Source organism: Eschrichtius robustus, chromosome 4 (assembly GCF_028021215.1).
Source record: "Eschrichtius robustus isolate mEscRob2 chromosome 4, mEscRob2.pri, whole genome shotgun sequence".
In the NCBI taxonomy this organism is placed as follows: domain Eukaryota; kingdom Metazoa; phylum Chordata; class Mammalia; order Artiodactyla; family Eschrichtiidae; genus Eschrichtius; species Eschrichtius robustus.
The window spans coordinates 49,416,334-49,431,578 of NC_090827.1; the positions used below are offsets into that span (position 1 = coordinate 49,416,334).

The 15,245-nt window shown below is 35.9% G+C and overlaps 1 protein-coding gene across 6 annotated transcripts in view; it reads left to right on the forward strand.

Annotated features, from left to right (window-relative positions):
• Positions 1-14,542, forward strand: part of KLHL8 (kelch like family member 8) — a 52,018-nt gene extending 37,476 nt beyond the window's left edge. For all 6 annotated transcript variants that reach the window (XM_068542669.1, XM_068542670.1, XM_068542668.1 and 3 more), the window contains 6 exons: positions 911-1,054; positions 1,951-2,062; positions 6,277-6,445; positions 6,669-6,828; positions 11,427-11,628; positions 11,844-14,542. In XM_068542669.1, coding sequence (XP_068398770.1) covers positions 911-1,054; positions 1,951-2,062; positions 6,277-6,445; positions 6,669-6,828; positions 11,427-11,628; positions 11,844-11,967 — 911 coding nt within the window. In that variant the 3' untranslated portion in view covers positions 11,968-14,542. The remainder of the gene's footprint in view (positions 1-910; positions 1,055-1,950; positions 2,063-6,276; positions 6,446-6,668; positions 6,829-11,426; positions 11,629-11,843) is intronic.
• Positions 14,543-15,245: the final 703 nt, after the last annotated feature.

A 15,245-nucleotide genomic window follows, 5' to 3' on the forward strand; every position in this document is an offset into this window, starting at 1 on the left:
GAGAACAAGATTTTGCAGTAATAGCTGATGAGGGCCTGAACTAACAGTGGCTGTGGGAATAGCGAGGGAGAGAAAGGACACCTCAGGGAAGGAAGAGGTTGTTTAGGTGGGTGAGGAAGGGAGATCTTTTATGTTGGGTTTGAGGTGCCTCTGGGACATCAAGTGGAAATGTGGCTTAGAAATGTAGATTGGAAGGCATTATGATACAGATGGAATTTTAAGTAGAAGGATTGAACTTTTCCTGTGTAAGCATGAAGTATGTGAGAAGTAGGCTGAGAATGAAACAGAAAACAGAGAAAAGAGAAAAATGATTGGAGAGAAAAGGAGACTTTGATATTATGGAAATCAAGAGTTAAGGAGTTTCCAAAAAAACTAGGGTTATCAGTATATCAAATGTTGTAATTGTATTCAGTCAGAAATTAACTTTATGAGTTTGTTGGATTTTGTCATGACCTTACTAGCAAGAGCAATTTTTCAGGATGGGTGAGGATCTCAACCGTATTATAGTGGAATGTTAACAAGCTGAGATAACTATTCTTTTCTATTCTTTGAAAAGTTCAAATGAGGGGCAAAAAAAGAAAATTAGATTTTTAGTGGTATAATGACATTAAATGCTATCCAAATAACTTTTTTTATTCCCGTTAATCAAAATTTTGAGTTCCTAAGTTTTTTTCCACACTTATTTATCTTTTTTTTTTTTTAGTTAGGGGGAATTTCCTGGCAGTCCAGTGGTTAGAACTCCATGCTCTCACTGCCATGGGCCTGGGTTCGATCCCTGGTCAGGGAACTAACATCCCACAAGCCGTGTGGTATGGCCAAAAAATAAAAATAAAATAAGCTGTAAAAAAAAAAAAAAAAAAAAAATTAGGGAGCTGTTATTTTAACCTCTATTTTGTGGCTTTACCTTTAGGTGTGCTATTTTGTGTAGGTGGTCGAGGTGGATCGGGTGACCCCTTTCGCAGTATCGAATGCTATTCTATTAACAAAAACAGTTGGTTCTTTGGACCAGAAATGAACAGTCGAAGGCGACATGTGGGTGTAATCTCAGTGGAAGGTGGGTCTGCTTTTGTGTTAAATCACATCGTGTCACCACAATGGTCTTTTAAATATTTGAACTTTGAGAATTTCTTTCTATAAGAAAATTCCTACATTATAAAATATGTTTCAGTATATCAAGTTATTTGGTGAATGTTTACTTGCTTTATGCCCATAGATGCTCAGTGTACAGTCTCTTGCATATAGATGCTTAACAGGAGATGAGCATTAAGGAAAAGGGAATTAAACTATTCTGAGTTATATTTACAAAATAACCAAACTAAAGAAAAATATTTATTGAACCCAAATAATAAATATAAATTAACTTTTTTCTATACCTGGTTACAAAAAGTGAATTAATTGCAGAACCATGGATAAATTGTTAGGAGAATAAAAAGTCACTTTTCTTCCAATTATAAAAGTATAAATGCTTTGGGGGGAAATATGAAAACATATTTTAATAAAAAACAAAAATCATCCATAACCCAGACACCTAAATAGTTACAGTTACCATTTTGGTATGTTAATAGTTCCAATTTTTATTTGTTTCATTTAGAAAAGTTTTGATATATTAAGAGTTTTATATTTTCTTTATACAAGAGCATTTTTTCATTTTATTAAACATTCTTTGCAAGGATGATTAGTGATTTCATCTACTAAGTAATAAAAAGTTGGGAAACCTAAGGGCGGGATAATGTTTGAACATTTAAATAACTTGTAAAACAGCATGTTTCAGGCATTTTATTAAGTAGAAGCTTACATTTATTTTCATTTGACTACTGAAGTGACTTGATCATAATGTTGAACAGAAGAATACTTGTTGAAAGTTAATTTATTGTACTGTTTTAACTATATATTGATTATATATAAATTTATTTATTTGGAAACAAATGAAAATACTTCTCTACTTGACAGGTAAAGTGTATGCAGTGGGTGGACATGATGGAAATGAACATTTAGGTAGTATGGAGATGTTTGATCCTCTCACTAATAAATGGATGATGAAGGCATCAATGAACACAAAGAGGTAGATGAGCATGGACATTTATTTTGATTTGTTGGTGGAAAATAAAGAAAGCTTCCTATAACTGAAAGGGCTAATTTTTTACTCTATATTTTTAGAAACTTTAAATACCTTCTTTTTTTTTTTTTTAAATTTCATTTCATTTCATTTATTTATTTATTTATTTATGGCTGTGTTGGGTCTTCGTTTCTGCACGAGGGCTTTCTCCAGTTGCGGCAAGTGGGGGCCACTCTTCATCGCGGTGCGCGGGCCTCTCACTATTGCGGCCTCTCTTGTTGCGGAGCACAGGCTCCAGACGCGCAGGCTCAGCAATTGTGGCTCACGGGCCTAGTCGCTCCGCGGCATGTGGGATCTTCCCAGACCAGGGCTCAAACCCGTGTCCCCTGCATTGGCAGGCAGATTCTCAACCACTGCGCCACCAGGGAAGCCCTAAATACCTTCTTAGACATATTTTGTTAAAGCATCCAATGTGATGCTTCGTTATAACTTTTAAAATTTTCCTGAGAATTAAGAATAGAATCATGTCTTTGAGTATGATAATGATTGTCATAGTTTTTTGACTCATACCTGAGCATTTATTTAACTTTTTATTTTGAAATAATTTTAAATTTTCAGAAAAGTTTCAAAAATAGTTGTGTTCCTATGTACTAGTGGTGCTCAACTGAAGATAATTTTGCACATGGGGATACATTAACATCTAGTGTTCTATTCTTGATTAATTTAACATAGTATTTTTTAACTGAGTTTTCTTGTGTGTTAGAAGTATGAAAAATTAGATGGAAATGTGAAGAGAGTTCGGCTGAAAAGATTTTTGGCCTTTTTTTCACTCATGAGGAGAAAGAATCTTAGTGGGAAAAACCTAGTCTTAAAATATGCTACTTATCTATAAATGACATTTTAATACTTTAGTAGGGCTTGATTTATGCTACATGGTAACTACAAACAGTTTAAATTCTAACACATGAATTAAAATGGGGGAGAAAATCCTTAAGTACATTTTTAATCTTTATACTCTTGCCTCTTTATCATCTTAAGCTGGTTTTTAGCTGAGAATTGAGTGAAACTTGTCTAACAAAATAGCAGTTGAATTTCTTTAATCTTCTAAAATATACCCTGAGCACTACGATAGCTTTCCAACTGTATAAAAAATAATAGAACTGCAATTATTGTCTCATGTTATTTGTTTTTATAATTTGTATCCCCCCAAATCATTGTTTCAGTGTGCATTCCAAAATAATATTCACATGTTAAATACGTGATTTTCTCTTTTTCCCCCCTTTTCTTTTTCATCTTTTCACTAAAATGGATACTGATGTTTGTTCAAGGTATAGTTTTATTGAAACCCATCATCCTAACAGAGCATCTCTAGGTGTTGATTTATTTATTCAACAAATACTGGTTAAGTGCCCATTGCAAGATATACCAAGTGCTGAAGATACAGCAATAAATAAGACAGGGTCCCTACCTCCGTAGAGCTTACATTCTAAAAGGCAAGATAGAAATAAAGACATAGTTACAAGGGTAATAATGCTAGCACCAACGTAAATAAAGAATGCTTGAGAGTGGAGTCCCATTTAACCTAAGGTCTGAAGGAACAAAAGAATTTCGACTGATTAAGTGGTGGGTGGTGTAAGATTGGTGGATGGAAAGAGATGAAGAGCCTTTGAAAATCTGGAGATGAATGAGAGCAGAGAGCATGAAAGAAGTCCCGTGTGGCTGACAGATCAAAGGGGATAGTGTCAACAGATACAACTGAAATAGCAGACAAAAAATAAAGGCCTTTCAAGTTTGCCAAGATTTTTTAATCTGGTGCGCTTTGAAATACATTTTTTTTTTTTTTGATAGCAGGGGAGTGATAGAATCAGATTTCTCTTTTCAAAGATCCTCTGCTATGAAGTGGAGAATGTATTTGAGGAAGACCAGAGTGAAAACAGTCTGGGAAACCAAAAGGGTTATTGTAATATTTTTAGTCGAAGAAATAACGGTGGCTTGGACTAAAGTGGTAGAAGTTGAGATAGAGGAAAGAGGACATATTTGAGAGAGTTCAGAAGTGTACAATCAACAAGATTTTATGATAATTAGATGTGGGAGGTAAAAAGAACAATAAGGTAGAGGCTAAGATGTGATCCTTAAGTTTCTGGCTTAAACAACTGGATATTGGTAGTGGTGTGACTTTCTGCATTAGGAAAAGCAAGACGGTGTACAGGATAAAGTTTTTGTTTGTCTTCTAAGGGTTATATTAGTTTTCTCTTGCTGTGTAACCAATTATGACAAACTTAGAAGCTTAGAACAACATCCATTAATTGGCTCACAGTTCCATAGGTCAGAAGTCCAGCAACTTTAACTGAGTTTTCCACTTAGGGTCTACAAGACCAAAATCAGGGTGTAGGCTGTAGGCTCTAATGGAGGCTCTGGGGAAGAAACTACTTCCAAGGTCATTTAGGTTATTGATAGAATGCATTTCTTTGTGATTGAAGGACTGAGTTTCTTGTTTTTACTGGCTGTAGGCCAGTAAGAACTCTCAGCTCCTAGAAGCCATTCTGACGTCCTTTCCAAGTGCTCCCCTCAATCTTCAAACTAGCAGCGACTTGCAGAATCCACCTCGTTCTTTGAGTTTCTGACCTGTCTTCTGCTACCAGCTGGAGAAACCTCTCTACTTTTATAGGGCTTATGTGGTTAGATTAAGCTCATTCAGGTAATCTCCATTTTGCCATGTAACGTAGCATAATCATAGGAGTAAAACCAGAGGGTGAATATTGTGGAGGAAGACATCTTAAAATCTGCCTAGCACAGGGAGGTAGACAGTAAGTTTCACTTCAAATTAAAGTTAAGGTTGAAGATCCAGACACACAGATTTGAAGTAGAAGCTGTATATATGTCTGGAAATACATATTAGAGTTATCATAAATCCATGGAAAGAATGAAATTGCCTACAGAGAGAGTATAGGGTGATAAGAGGCCTTAGGGAACTTCATAATTCAGTGACAGAATAGAGAAGAAGGCACTGGTAAAGGAAGCGGAAAAGTACCAGCCAGAGATGTAATGGAGGAGGAAACTCAAACATGTGATGTCACAAAAATCAAGAGAGTTTTGAGGAGTAAGAAATAATCAATACTGTCTTACGGTCTTGTGGTTTAGGGGGTGGAGGGAGAGGGGAATTATATGGCACACTCACTTATGCCATGATATAACACTTGCATATTCTAGAGTGTACACGCATGTGTTCACCCATACCTGAAAGTTTTTATAACCACAGTATTTTGTAAGTCACTGCTTTATACTCAAGGGAAAAGAAGTTAAGGAGACAAAATGAATGACAACATTATCCTTAAGAATTCTTTCCTAGGATACTCTTTTGGTAAACTGAGAGTTAGAATCTCAGTAGAGCAGCAGCTCTCTCCAGAAATAATAATAGCTAATACACAGCACTGAATATGGGCCAGTCACTGTTCTTGGTGCATTACCTATATTGACAAATTAATATCAGTTGTGTCTACTGCTTTCTCAAATGGGTGACAGATGAAGAAGCAAGGTAGTAAAGGTTTAAACAATACACTTTATCCAAAGTATATACCAAGTCAGTGACAGATAAATTTTAGAATAGTTCAACTTTTGATTGCTGCAGTGTGTTTTTTAAGAAATTGATATAATTTTTTTTTCAATCACCATTATGATGAATTAACTTTTAACATGGGCTCTCTTCTGTTCCAAGATAGATGCCCTTCAGAAGTTAAGCAGTGTGATATAAAGCTTGTAATATAAAATTGATGTTCTTTTGTGTGATGTAATGAAACACTGCAACAAAATGTGCTCTGCAATTACATGAATTTAGTAATGAGATTGACTTCTGACCTCTGTAGCAAACCATCTCTGTCAGTTCATCAGTCTCTTAATTATGCAACTGAGTGTTTTACTAACTGAATGTTTTGGACTCCATTTATAGTATTTTGTTGGGTTTTCCTTTATTATTTCATTTAAGTTTAAAGTAACCTGTGTAGGCTATGCATTATAAAACTCCAGAGGGCACTGTTCACATAGACTTGCACAATTTGGCAACCCTGTAGCCATCTATTCAGAAGCTTTGATAAATCTAAAAATAATGGGGAAAAGCCACATTGACGTTTAATGTGATAAATGGGTGCATTAGCACAATTTTTTTGCTACCTTTTTTCTGGAAACAAATCGGAATGCTGAAGTGTCTCTTACTGTTTTTGCAGGCGAGGAATTGCCTTGGCCTCCTTGGGAGGCCCAGTTTATGCAATTGGAGGGTTAGATGACAACACTTGCTTCAGCGATGTTGAGAGATACGACATAGAGTCTGATCAGTGGAGTACAGTGGCACCAATGAATACTCCCCGTGGAGGAGTTGGCTCTGTGGCTCTTGTGGTAAGTTACGTGGCAGCTTGCTCACTGGATTGCATTGTGTCACATCCCTGAACCAAATAAGGAAAGGTGTGATGTATTCATAGTTCCAGTATGCAGAGATTGATTACACACCAGATTATTTCATGAAATACTGCTCTCTTGCACATTCTGGTCTACCATTCGGACAGCATGTAAATCAATTCAAAATCTAATGTCTTGTGTTTTTTTTTCTTTCTTTGTTTAGAACCATGTTTATGCAGTAGGTGGCAATGATGGAGTAGCTTCTCTGTCTAGTGTGGAGAGGTATGATCCACATCTCGATAAATGGATAGAAGTGAAAGAAATGGGTCAGCGAAGAGCAGGCAATGGAGTTAGTGAGCTCCATGGTTGCTTATATGTTGTTGGTGAGTGGATGCTATTTCTCTCGTTTAATTTTTTACAGGACATACAATGATAGTGTCAGTAACACAAATTACATTGCATTTAGGCTCAAGTGGAATCAGTCCTAAGATTTGCTTTTGAATTCTTAAGGTTCATATTCAAGCTTCTTTGTTTACATCTTCATCTTTCATGTTTAAAACTCTACCTCCGTACTTTTACTTTACTTTTCTTGTCTTCATTTCAAGGGAATTGTGTTGACTAAGCAAACCAATAGGTATTCCATATGCATGATGGCAGTTAGCGTCTCTATATTGCTTTTTGACTTAACTGTATAATAGAGTTGGAGGGGAATAGCCAAAGCAATCTTGAGAAAGGAAAACGGAGCTGGAGGAATCAGGCTCCCGGACTTCAGACTATACTACAAAGCTACAGTAATCAAGACAGTATGGTACTGGCACAAAAATAGAAATACAGATCAGTGGAACAGGATAGAAAGCCCAGAGATAAACCCACGCACATATGGTCACCTTATCTTTGATAAAGGAGGCAAGAATATACAGTGGAGAAAAGACAGCCTCTTCAATAAGTGGTGCTGGGAAAACTGGACAGCTACACGTAAAAGAATGAAATTAGAACACTCCCTAACACCATACACAAAAATAAATTAAAAATGGATTAAAGACCTAAATGTAAGGCCAGACACTATTAAACTCTTAGAGGAAAACATAGGCAGAACACTTCATGACATAAATCACAGCCAGATCCTTTTTGACCCACCTCCTAGAGTAATGGAAATAAAAACAAAAATAAACAAATGGGACCTAATGAAACTTAAAAGCTTTTGCACAGCAAAGGAAACCATAAACAAGACCAAAAGACAACCCTCAGAATGAGAGAAAATATTTGCAAATGAAGCAACTGACAGAGGATTAATCTTCAAAATTTACAAGCAGCTCATGCAGCTCAATATCAAAAACACAAACAACCCAATCCAAAAATGGGCAGAAGACCTAAATAGACATTTCTCCAAAGAAGATATACAGATTGCCAACAGACACATGAAAGAATGCTCAGCATCATTAATCATTACAGAAATGCAAATCAAAACTACAATGAGATGTCATCTCATATTGGTCAGAATGGCCATTATCAAAACATCTACAAACAATAAATGCTGGAGAGGGTGTGGAGAAAAGGGAACCCTCTTGCACTGTTGGTGGAAATGTAAATTGATACAGCCACTATGGAGAACAGTATGAAGGTTCCTTAAAAAACTAAAAATAGAACTACCATATGACCCAGCAATCCCACTACTGGGCATATACCCTGAGAAAACCATAATTCAAAAAGAGTCATGTACCACAATGTTCATTGCAGCTCTATTTAAAATAGCCAGGACATGGAAGCAACCTAAGTGTCCATCAACAGGTGAATGGATAAAGAAGATTTGGCACATATATACAATGGAATGTTACTCAGCCATAAAAAGAAATGAAATGGAGTTACTTGTAGTGAGGTGGATGGACCTAGAAGTCTGTCATACAGAGTGAAGTAAGTCAGAAAGAGGAAAACAAATACCGTTTGCTAACAAGTATATATGGAATCTAAGAAAAAAAAAAAAGTCATGAAGAACCTAGGGGCAAGATGGGAATAAAGACACAGACCTACTAGAAAATGGACTTGAGGATATGGGGAGGGGGAAAGGTAAGCTGGGACAAAGAGAGTGGCATGGACATATATACACTACTAAATGTAAAATAGCTAGTGGGAAGCAGGCGCATAGGACAGGGAGATCAGCTTGGTGCTTTGTGACCATCTAGAGGGGTGGGATAGGGAGGGTGGGAGGGAGGGAGATGCAAAGGGAAGAGATATGGGGATATATGTATATGTATAACTGATTCACTTTGTTATAAAGCAGAAACTAACACCATTGTAAAGCAATTATACTCCAATAAAGATGTTAAAAAAGTAATAATAAAATACAAGTCTTTAAAAAAAAAAAAAGAGTTGGAGGGAACCATAGGGCAGTACTTTCTCAGACTTTAATATGCATATGAATAATAAGGAGGTACTGTTAAATTGCAAGGAAAGGGCCCAGGTTCTGTATTTCTAACAGCTCCCAAGTGATAATCGATGCTATTTCTGGTCCACTCAACACATTTCCGGTAACAAGGCTTTTAAAGGGCTATGAAATAGGAATAATAATGCCTAACTTTAAGAATTATTTTTAGAATCTGAGATAATGTATGTTAAGCATCTCAAACTGTGTCTGGTGCTTTGTTATCAGTAAATGGGTAGCTATATTGTGATTAGTAATCCCTTCCTTTGCAAGAGGAGATGAGTTCGGAGAGGTGGTCACTAGCATATGTCACACTTTCTTTTTTTTTCTTAATTATTTTTCTTATTAGTCATCCATTTCATACACATTAGTGTATACATGTCAATCCCAATCTCCCAATTCATCACACACACACACACCCCCGCCGCTTTCAAACGGTGTCCGTACATTTGTTCTCTACCTCTGTGTCTCAGTTTCTGCCCTGCAAACCGGTTCATCTGTACCATTTTCTAGGTTCCACATATATGCATCACACTTCCTGATGTTGATATAAATTGGTGTTACAAAACTTAGAGTTTTCTTGATAAGAGAGTGGGATATTGTTAGCACTTAAACATCCACAAGTAATAGAAGTAATACTGACTATTTTAGTGCTTATGTGTATTAAAGTAGAGAAATAACATAATTTACCTTTTTAGTCTAGCCTGATCATCACAGCAGCTCTTTGAGGTAGTGAGAGACTGAGAGAGTGAATAATATACTCATAGTCACAGGCCTAAATAAGTTGACAAGGCTGGAATTTGAAGCAGGGTCTGTGAGAACCCAGAGTTCTTACTCTACACCATTGCTACCTCTCTCAGCTCCCTATCTAGCGTAGGCATTGACATATGTTATATCTCAACAGGAGTATCATTGTTGCTGTTACTTGTTAAATCTTCTGGGCCTTTATAGGTAGAACAGACATGGTAAAAATAAGACTGACTCAGGTTGAACCTTATAATAAAAGCCCTCTTGGTCATTCAAGTCCTACTGAAAACAGGTACAACTGATTTGAATAAGAAAACTTTGAAGGTAACTGTATGTACAGGAAGCTAATTGCATCCTCCCTTTTCTGTTCCTCTGCTTTGAGTTCTTTGTTCAAAATTTATATGCATTGGCTAGGGAAATGATAGGGAGCCCATGAAAAAGAGGGCCATTAAAAATATAACTACCCTGTGTTAAAAACTTAATCTTCTGCATTAGCATTAGCAATAATTAGAAATAGAGCCTCTGTTATAGTGAAAAAATGTTTTTTATTATGGTTGTGGTGGTGGTAACACTATTACATTTATTAAAAGTCACTGAATTATGAACTATTATTTTATTTTTTAATTAATTAATTTTTGGCTGCGTTGGTTTGTTGCTGTGCGTGGGCTTTCGCTAGTTGTGTCTAGCGGGGGCTACTCTTTGTTGTGGTGCACAGGCTTCTCATTGCTGTGGCTTCTCTTGTTGTGGAGCACGGGCTCTAGGCACGCGGGCTTCAGTAGTTGTGGCGCACGGGCTCAGTAGTTGTGGCTCGCGGGCTCTTGAGTGCAAGCTCAGTAGTTGTGACTCATGGGCTTAGTTGCTCCACGGCATGTGGGATCTTCCCAGACCAGGGCTCGAACCTGTGTCCCCTGCATTGTCAGGCGGATTCTTAACCACTGCGCCACCAGGGAAGTCCCGATCAGTGAATTTTACCTCAGCTGATTTAATAAAATTAAACCCATTAGAGAAGTTGACTTTGCTGATTTTTTTTTTTAACCTGACCTTCTTTCTAAATAGACCATCATAATATCAACACTTCTGTCCTCAGGAAAATAGGCTTAGTCATCAGGGAGACCTATTACTCATGTAGACTGAGATGGAACCTAAAAAGAGACACATATATTTTTAAAGGAAAGAGCACTGTTAAAATAGCAGTCTCTATGTTTAACAATCAGGAACATAATAAGTAACATTGTTAAGGTGATCTATAGAGAGGACTGTCGGCTTCTAGAATAGGTAGCATGAAGATGTAGTTTTGGCAAAAATTGGTAAGAATTCAGTCATAGTCCACCATCTCTGTAATTATGATCACGATTATAGTACTAAGGGAAACAGTTGGAAAACTTTAACTTTTATCTAAATGAGTCAAGTGACTTAGTGTAGTTTATTCTCTTCTCAAGCCTTCTTACTGTTTAAAAATCTAATATATACATGTACACACAGAGAGAAGGAATCTCAGTACTTTCTTGCTTGCCTCTAGGAAGCTAAGGGAAAATTATATGAATGTCCGTGGATTTTTTTTCTCCTAAATTATCTGCTTAAATATAGGGACTTTAGTTTTTCTCACTTTAAGATTTTTAATCCTCATATTGAGGAAAATGCTATTTAAATTATCTTGAATTGTAGTAAATGTATAATAGGAGTTGGTAGTAGTGATAGATGTTGGGGTTTTCTAAAATGCTTTGAAAAGATTGGTTTGTAGAAGCTGTTGAATTGAAATTTAATGGTTAATTTCTATGAAACATAATGCTATTTTAAAACTCTTTCTTTATATAGGTGGTTTTGATGATAATTCTCCTCTGAGTTCAGTTGAGCGGTATGATCCTCGAAGCAACAAGTGGGATTATGTAGCAGCCCTTACCACTCCCAGGGGTGGAGTGGGGATCGCAACAGTGATGGGCAAAATCTTTGCAGTTGGTGGTCATAATGGCAATGCATACTTAAATACAGTAGAAGCATTTGATCCAGTGCTGAATAGGTAATTTTTTTTTCCTTTACATTTTAATGGGGTCTTCCAGTAACAGATTATTCCAGAGTGCTAAAATGCTGCTACATGTAGTTAATAGAAAACTTTGGGGATAGCTTACTATCTTTCAAAACCAGTCCCATAATAGGGATTTTTTGTTTTGTCTTTTGAGTAAAGTAAATCATGATTTGTTTTAAGATAACATCCTTTCTCCTCTGTCTTTTCAGGTGGGAGCTTGTTGGATCTGTGTCTCACTGCAGAGCTGGAGCAGGTGTAGCTGTGTGTGCCTGTTTAACTAGCCAAATTCGAGATGTAGGTCATGGGTCCAGTAATGTGGTTGACTGTATGTGACTTGAGTTCCAGCCACCAACAATTTAATAACATCTGAAAGGCAAGAAAGACTACCAGGATTTTGTAATGGCCACCTTTGAACAGTTTTAACTACTACTAGAGTCTCATTTAAATGTAAACTGTTGTATTGCGACTAAGTGCAACTTTTGAAATGGTAGCTGAAACTACTAGTAATAAAGTTGATACTTCCCACTTTAACAAATAATGAAGTAGGGAAGGAAGACACTCTAACCTGAAACCATATCTCCTCCAAAATAAATGTGTTTAAAGGAGTGCCAAAACCTTGAAATTCCTTTTTTTAAAAAGTGTGGATGAATCAAAATGTAAAATGAAGTCATTTGCTGAGCTTTACCTTTTGCCTAAAGGTGTTAACCTTAGGCAATGGATTTTTTCTAGAGGGGAGATTGGAACCTATTCATCAACACAAGGATATCAGGACACATAACAGACCTGCTCCATTTGAAGATCTTTTCTACTTGGTGCTGATGAATTTATGCCTTGCTTTTTTCTAGGTGTTGAGTTTTCAATTCCTTGGATATTTACAGAAATAGGAAAAATGTTTCATCTTTCTGAGTGCCCTTTGGTTGTGTTTTCAGAAGCTTATAGGAATGCTGTAGGAAGCCCTTAATTTCAGTTTGAATTGTTAGGACACCAAAAGATCTAACTGAACTAATTCCCTCTGAATGAATCTGCAGTTTTATTTTTTCATTGCATGCCGAAAGGATTTGTTTCATAATCAAAAATTGAACCAGAGGGGATATTAGAGAAGAAAGCTTTAAAGTCGACATTATTCTAGTGCCCATTCGAGAGCCTTGAGAGGGGACGGTGTCCATTACATGACTCCCTAATGAGGAGACTCCAAAAATATGTTTAACACTCTTCTTTGATTTAGTCATTTCATTTTGAACCCAAGATTTATTATCTTTCTATTTTGCTATTTGCCACCATCATAGTTTTTCTAAACTGTACAGAGTCTGGATTTATTTATTATCAGAAAATGAATGCATTTTTACAAAAACCCTTTATAGACTGTAGTTGAACTGTTGATTACTTCAAGTCCATCATTAGCAATAAAAGATGTTGTAAAAATGGAAAGATTGAAACTGTTTTTCCTGTTATATTTAATTCTCTCCAGTATATTTATTGAACTTTAATTGAAAATATTTCTTTACATTACTTTAAAGCCCAGGATATTGATACACCTACTGATCTAACAGCTCTTCATGGTTTTACCATCATTATAAAGTGGCTTATTTGTTATATGTATATATTTTTATAAATATTTATGAAGAATATTAAAATATTATATTTTGTATTTGCAGTGCAAGTTTGGTACCTCTCTTTTAGGCCTTCCTAAATTTTCCTTTAGTCATGCCTTAGAATTTAGTATAGTTTACTGCTGTCAGTCATCTTGTTCACAAGGAAGCTGGGGCAGTGAAGAACACTATTCCATCTGTCCAGCCCTGAAGTTCATTGCCTAGTAGCTGTGATGGTCCTTATTAAATGGCAACCTAGGCTTGTCAGTACAGTAAGGCAGAAGGCCACATTACAAAAGCCAGTGCCTTGGGTATATTAGATCAAAAAAATAAGAAAAAATTGTAAGTGGGCTCAGCTAGCAGATAAAGGTCTATCGTGAAGCAGATTTAAATGTTCCCAGTTTTTTGTTGTCAGCCTGTGGGCAAGTCCATAAGTCATTGCTGGATCTAAACCAGTGTTCTCTTGTACAATTGTAACCGTATTTCAGTCAATCCCAAAAGCATTTAACTCCGTAGCACTCAGTGGACTGGCTACAACTGGCTGGATGTGGAGAATAAGGCTCAAAACCTGGCTTCAGCTATTTCTTATGTCTAATGGAGTTCTTGTATTATAATGCTTGTCTAGGTATGGTTACTAGTGTGTTACATGTATTTTTTGTGGGGGAGGGGATCTTTTATTCTTTCTAAGATTATTTAAAATGTTTTTTTCTTTAACATATTTCTGCCTTTGTCATGTGTGTATAGCATTTAGGAACATGAAGGTGTTACATTTCCATTACTGGTTTTATCTATACAGTAGTCATCTAACATTACTAAGTTGGTACCCTAGCTACCCATAAAATATGAACTACTCATAAGGGAAGTAAAGGTGAAGTAAATGGAACATGTGGCTGCCTGTTACATCATGTGTGGGTAGTCAGAAGCACAGCCTTGAAGGACCTGACAGTGGTATGAAAAGATTAATAGTAGAGTCAATATGCACAGTCTCTTTATTAAAAACGTATTCTTTGAGAGATGAAATGTGAATCAGGCTGAAGGAATCATGCAACTGAAAGGTGATTATATTCATAGGAACAGAAGGATGAAATATTCAAAGAAGATGGCTACTTAATTGTGAGGCCTGTCCCTTTAACCTCAGATGTTAATATCACCTACCAAAAAGACATAAAGTAGAGCTAAAATTCTAAATTATAAATGGAAAAAAGAAAAAGTAAAAATTTGCATATTTCTTTAAAAAATATTTCTAGTTGCTTCTGTGTGATTCTCCCGAATAGTTATTAAAGCCACTGCTTTTACTGTGTTGTACTGCCACTTTAAAAACAAATTACTTGATACTGTTTTTGACTAATTTCACTGTATTCTGTGTAACTAATTTATTTTTAAATGTTTGAATAAACTTTGTACTCTAAGGAGTATTATTCATTCTCTTAATTCCTAAATGCATTTTAAACTTACAGTGCTGTTAAATGCCTAGATAAGATATTGTTGAAATTGCATAAACTACTCTTGCAAATGGTACACTTGAGAGTTTTGTTCCTTTTTTCTCCATGTCTTATAGAAAATGCATTTAGAATCTAATTCATGTCTTATTGGTTAAGAATGTTTTCTGTGGTTTCTCGTATCAGACTTCTAAAGAAATTATATTGGAATGTCATTGACTCTGTCTCTTTTTCTCCTTTATATGTGGAGTAAACAAGTGGCAATAAAACTTCTCTATAATATTTTCTTAAAACCATTTATTAGTGTAGTAGTACTCCAGCAAATCAAAATAATAAATTATCATATATACTACCAAGTACTGAGATCAGAAAGTTGCTATTTATTGATTCAAAATATGTTGCATGTACCTATTATGAATAGGAACTTCTTCCTATATAGTGTTCATAACTTTGCTTTTCATGGTTTGATTGCTTTTATAGAATCTTTTCAAAACTATGTAATTGTTTATTCTTGATCCTTCAAATACAAAATTGATTTAGTAGTTGCTGGAATATTTTTCTCCTCAAAGAAAAGATCTTTATG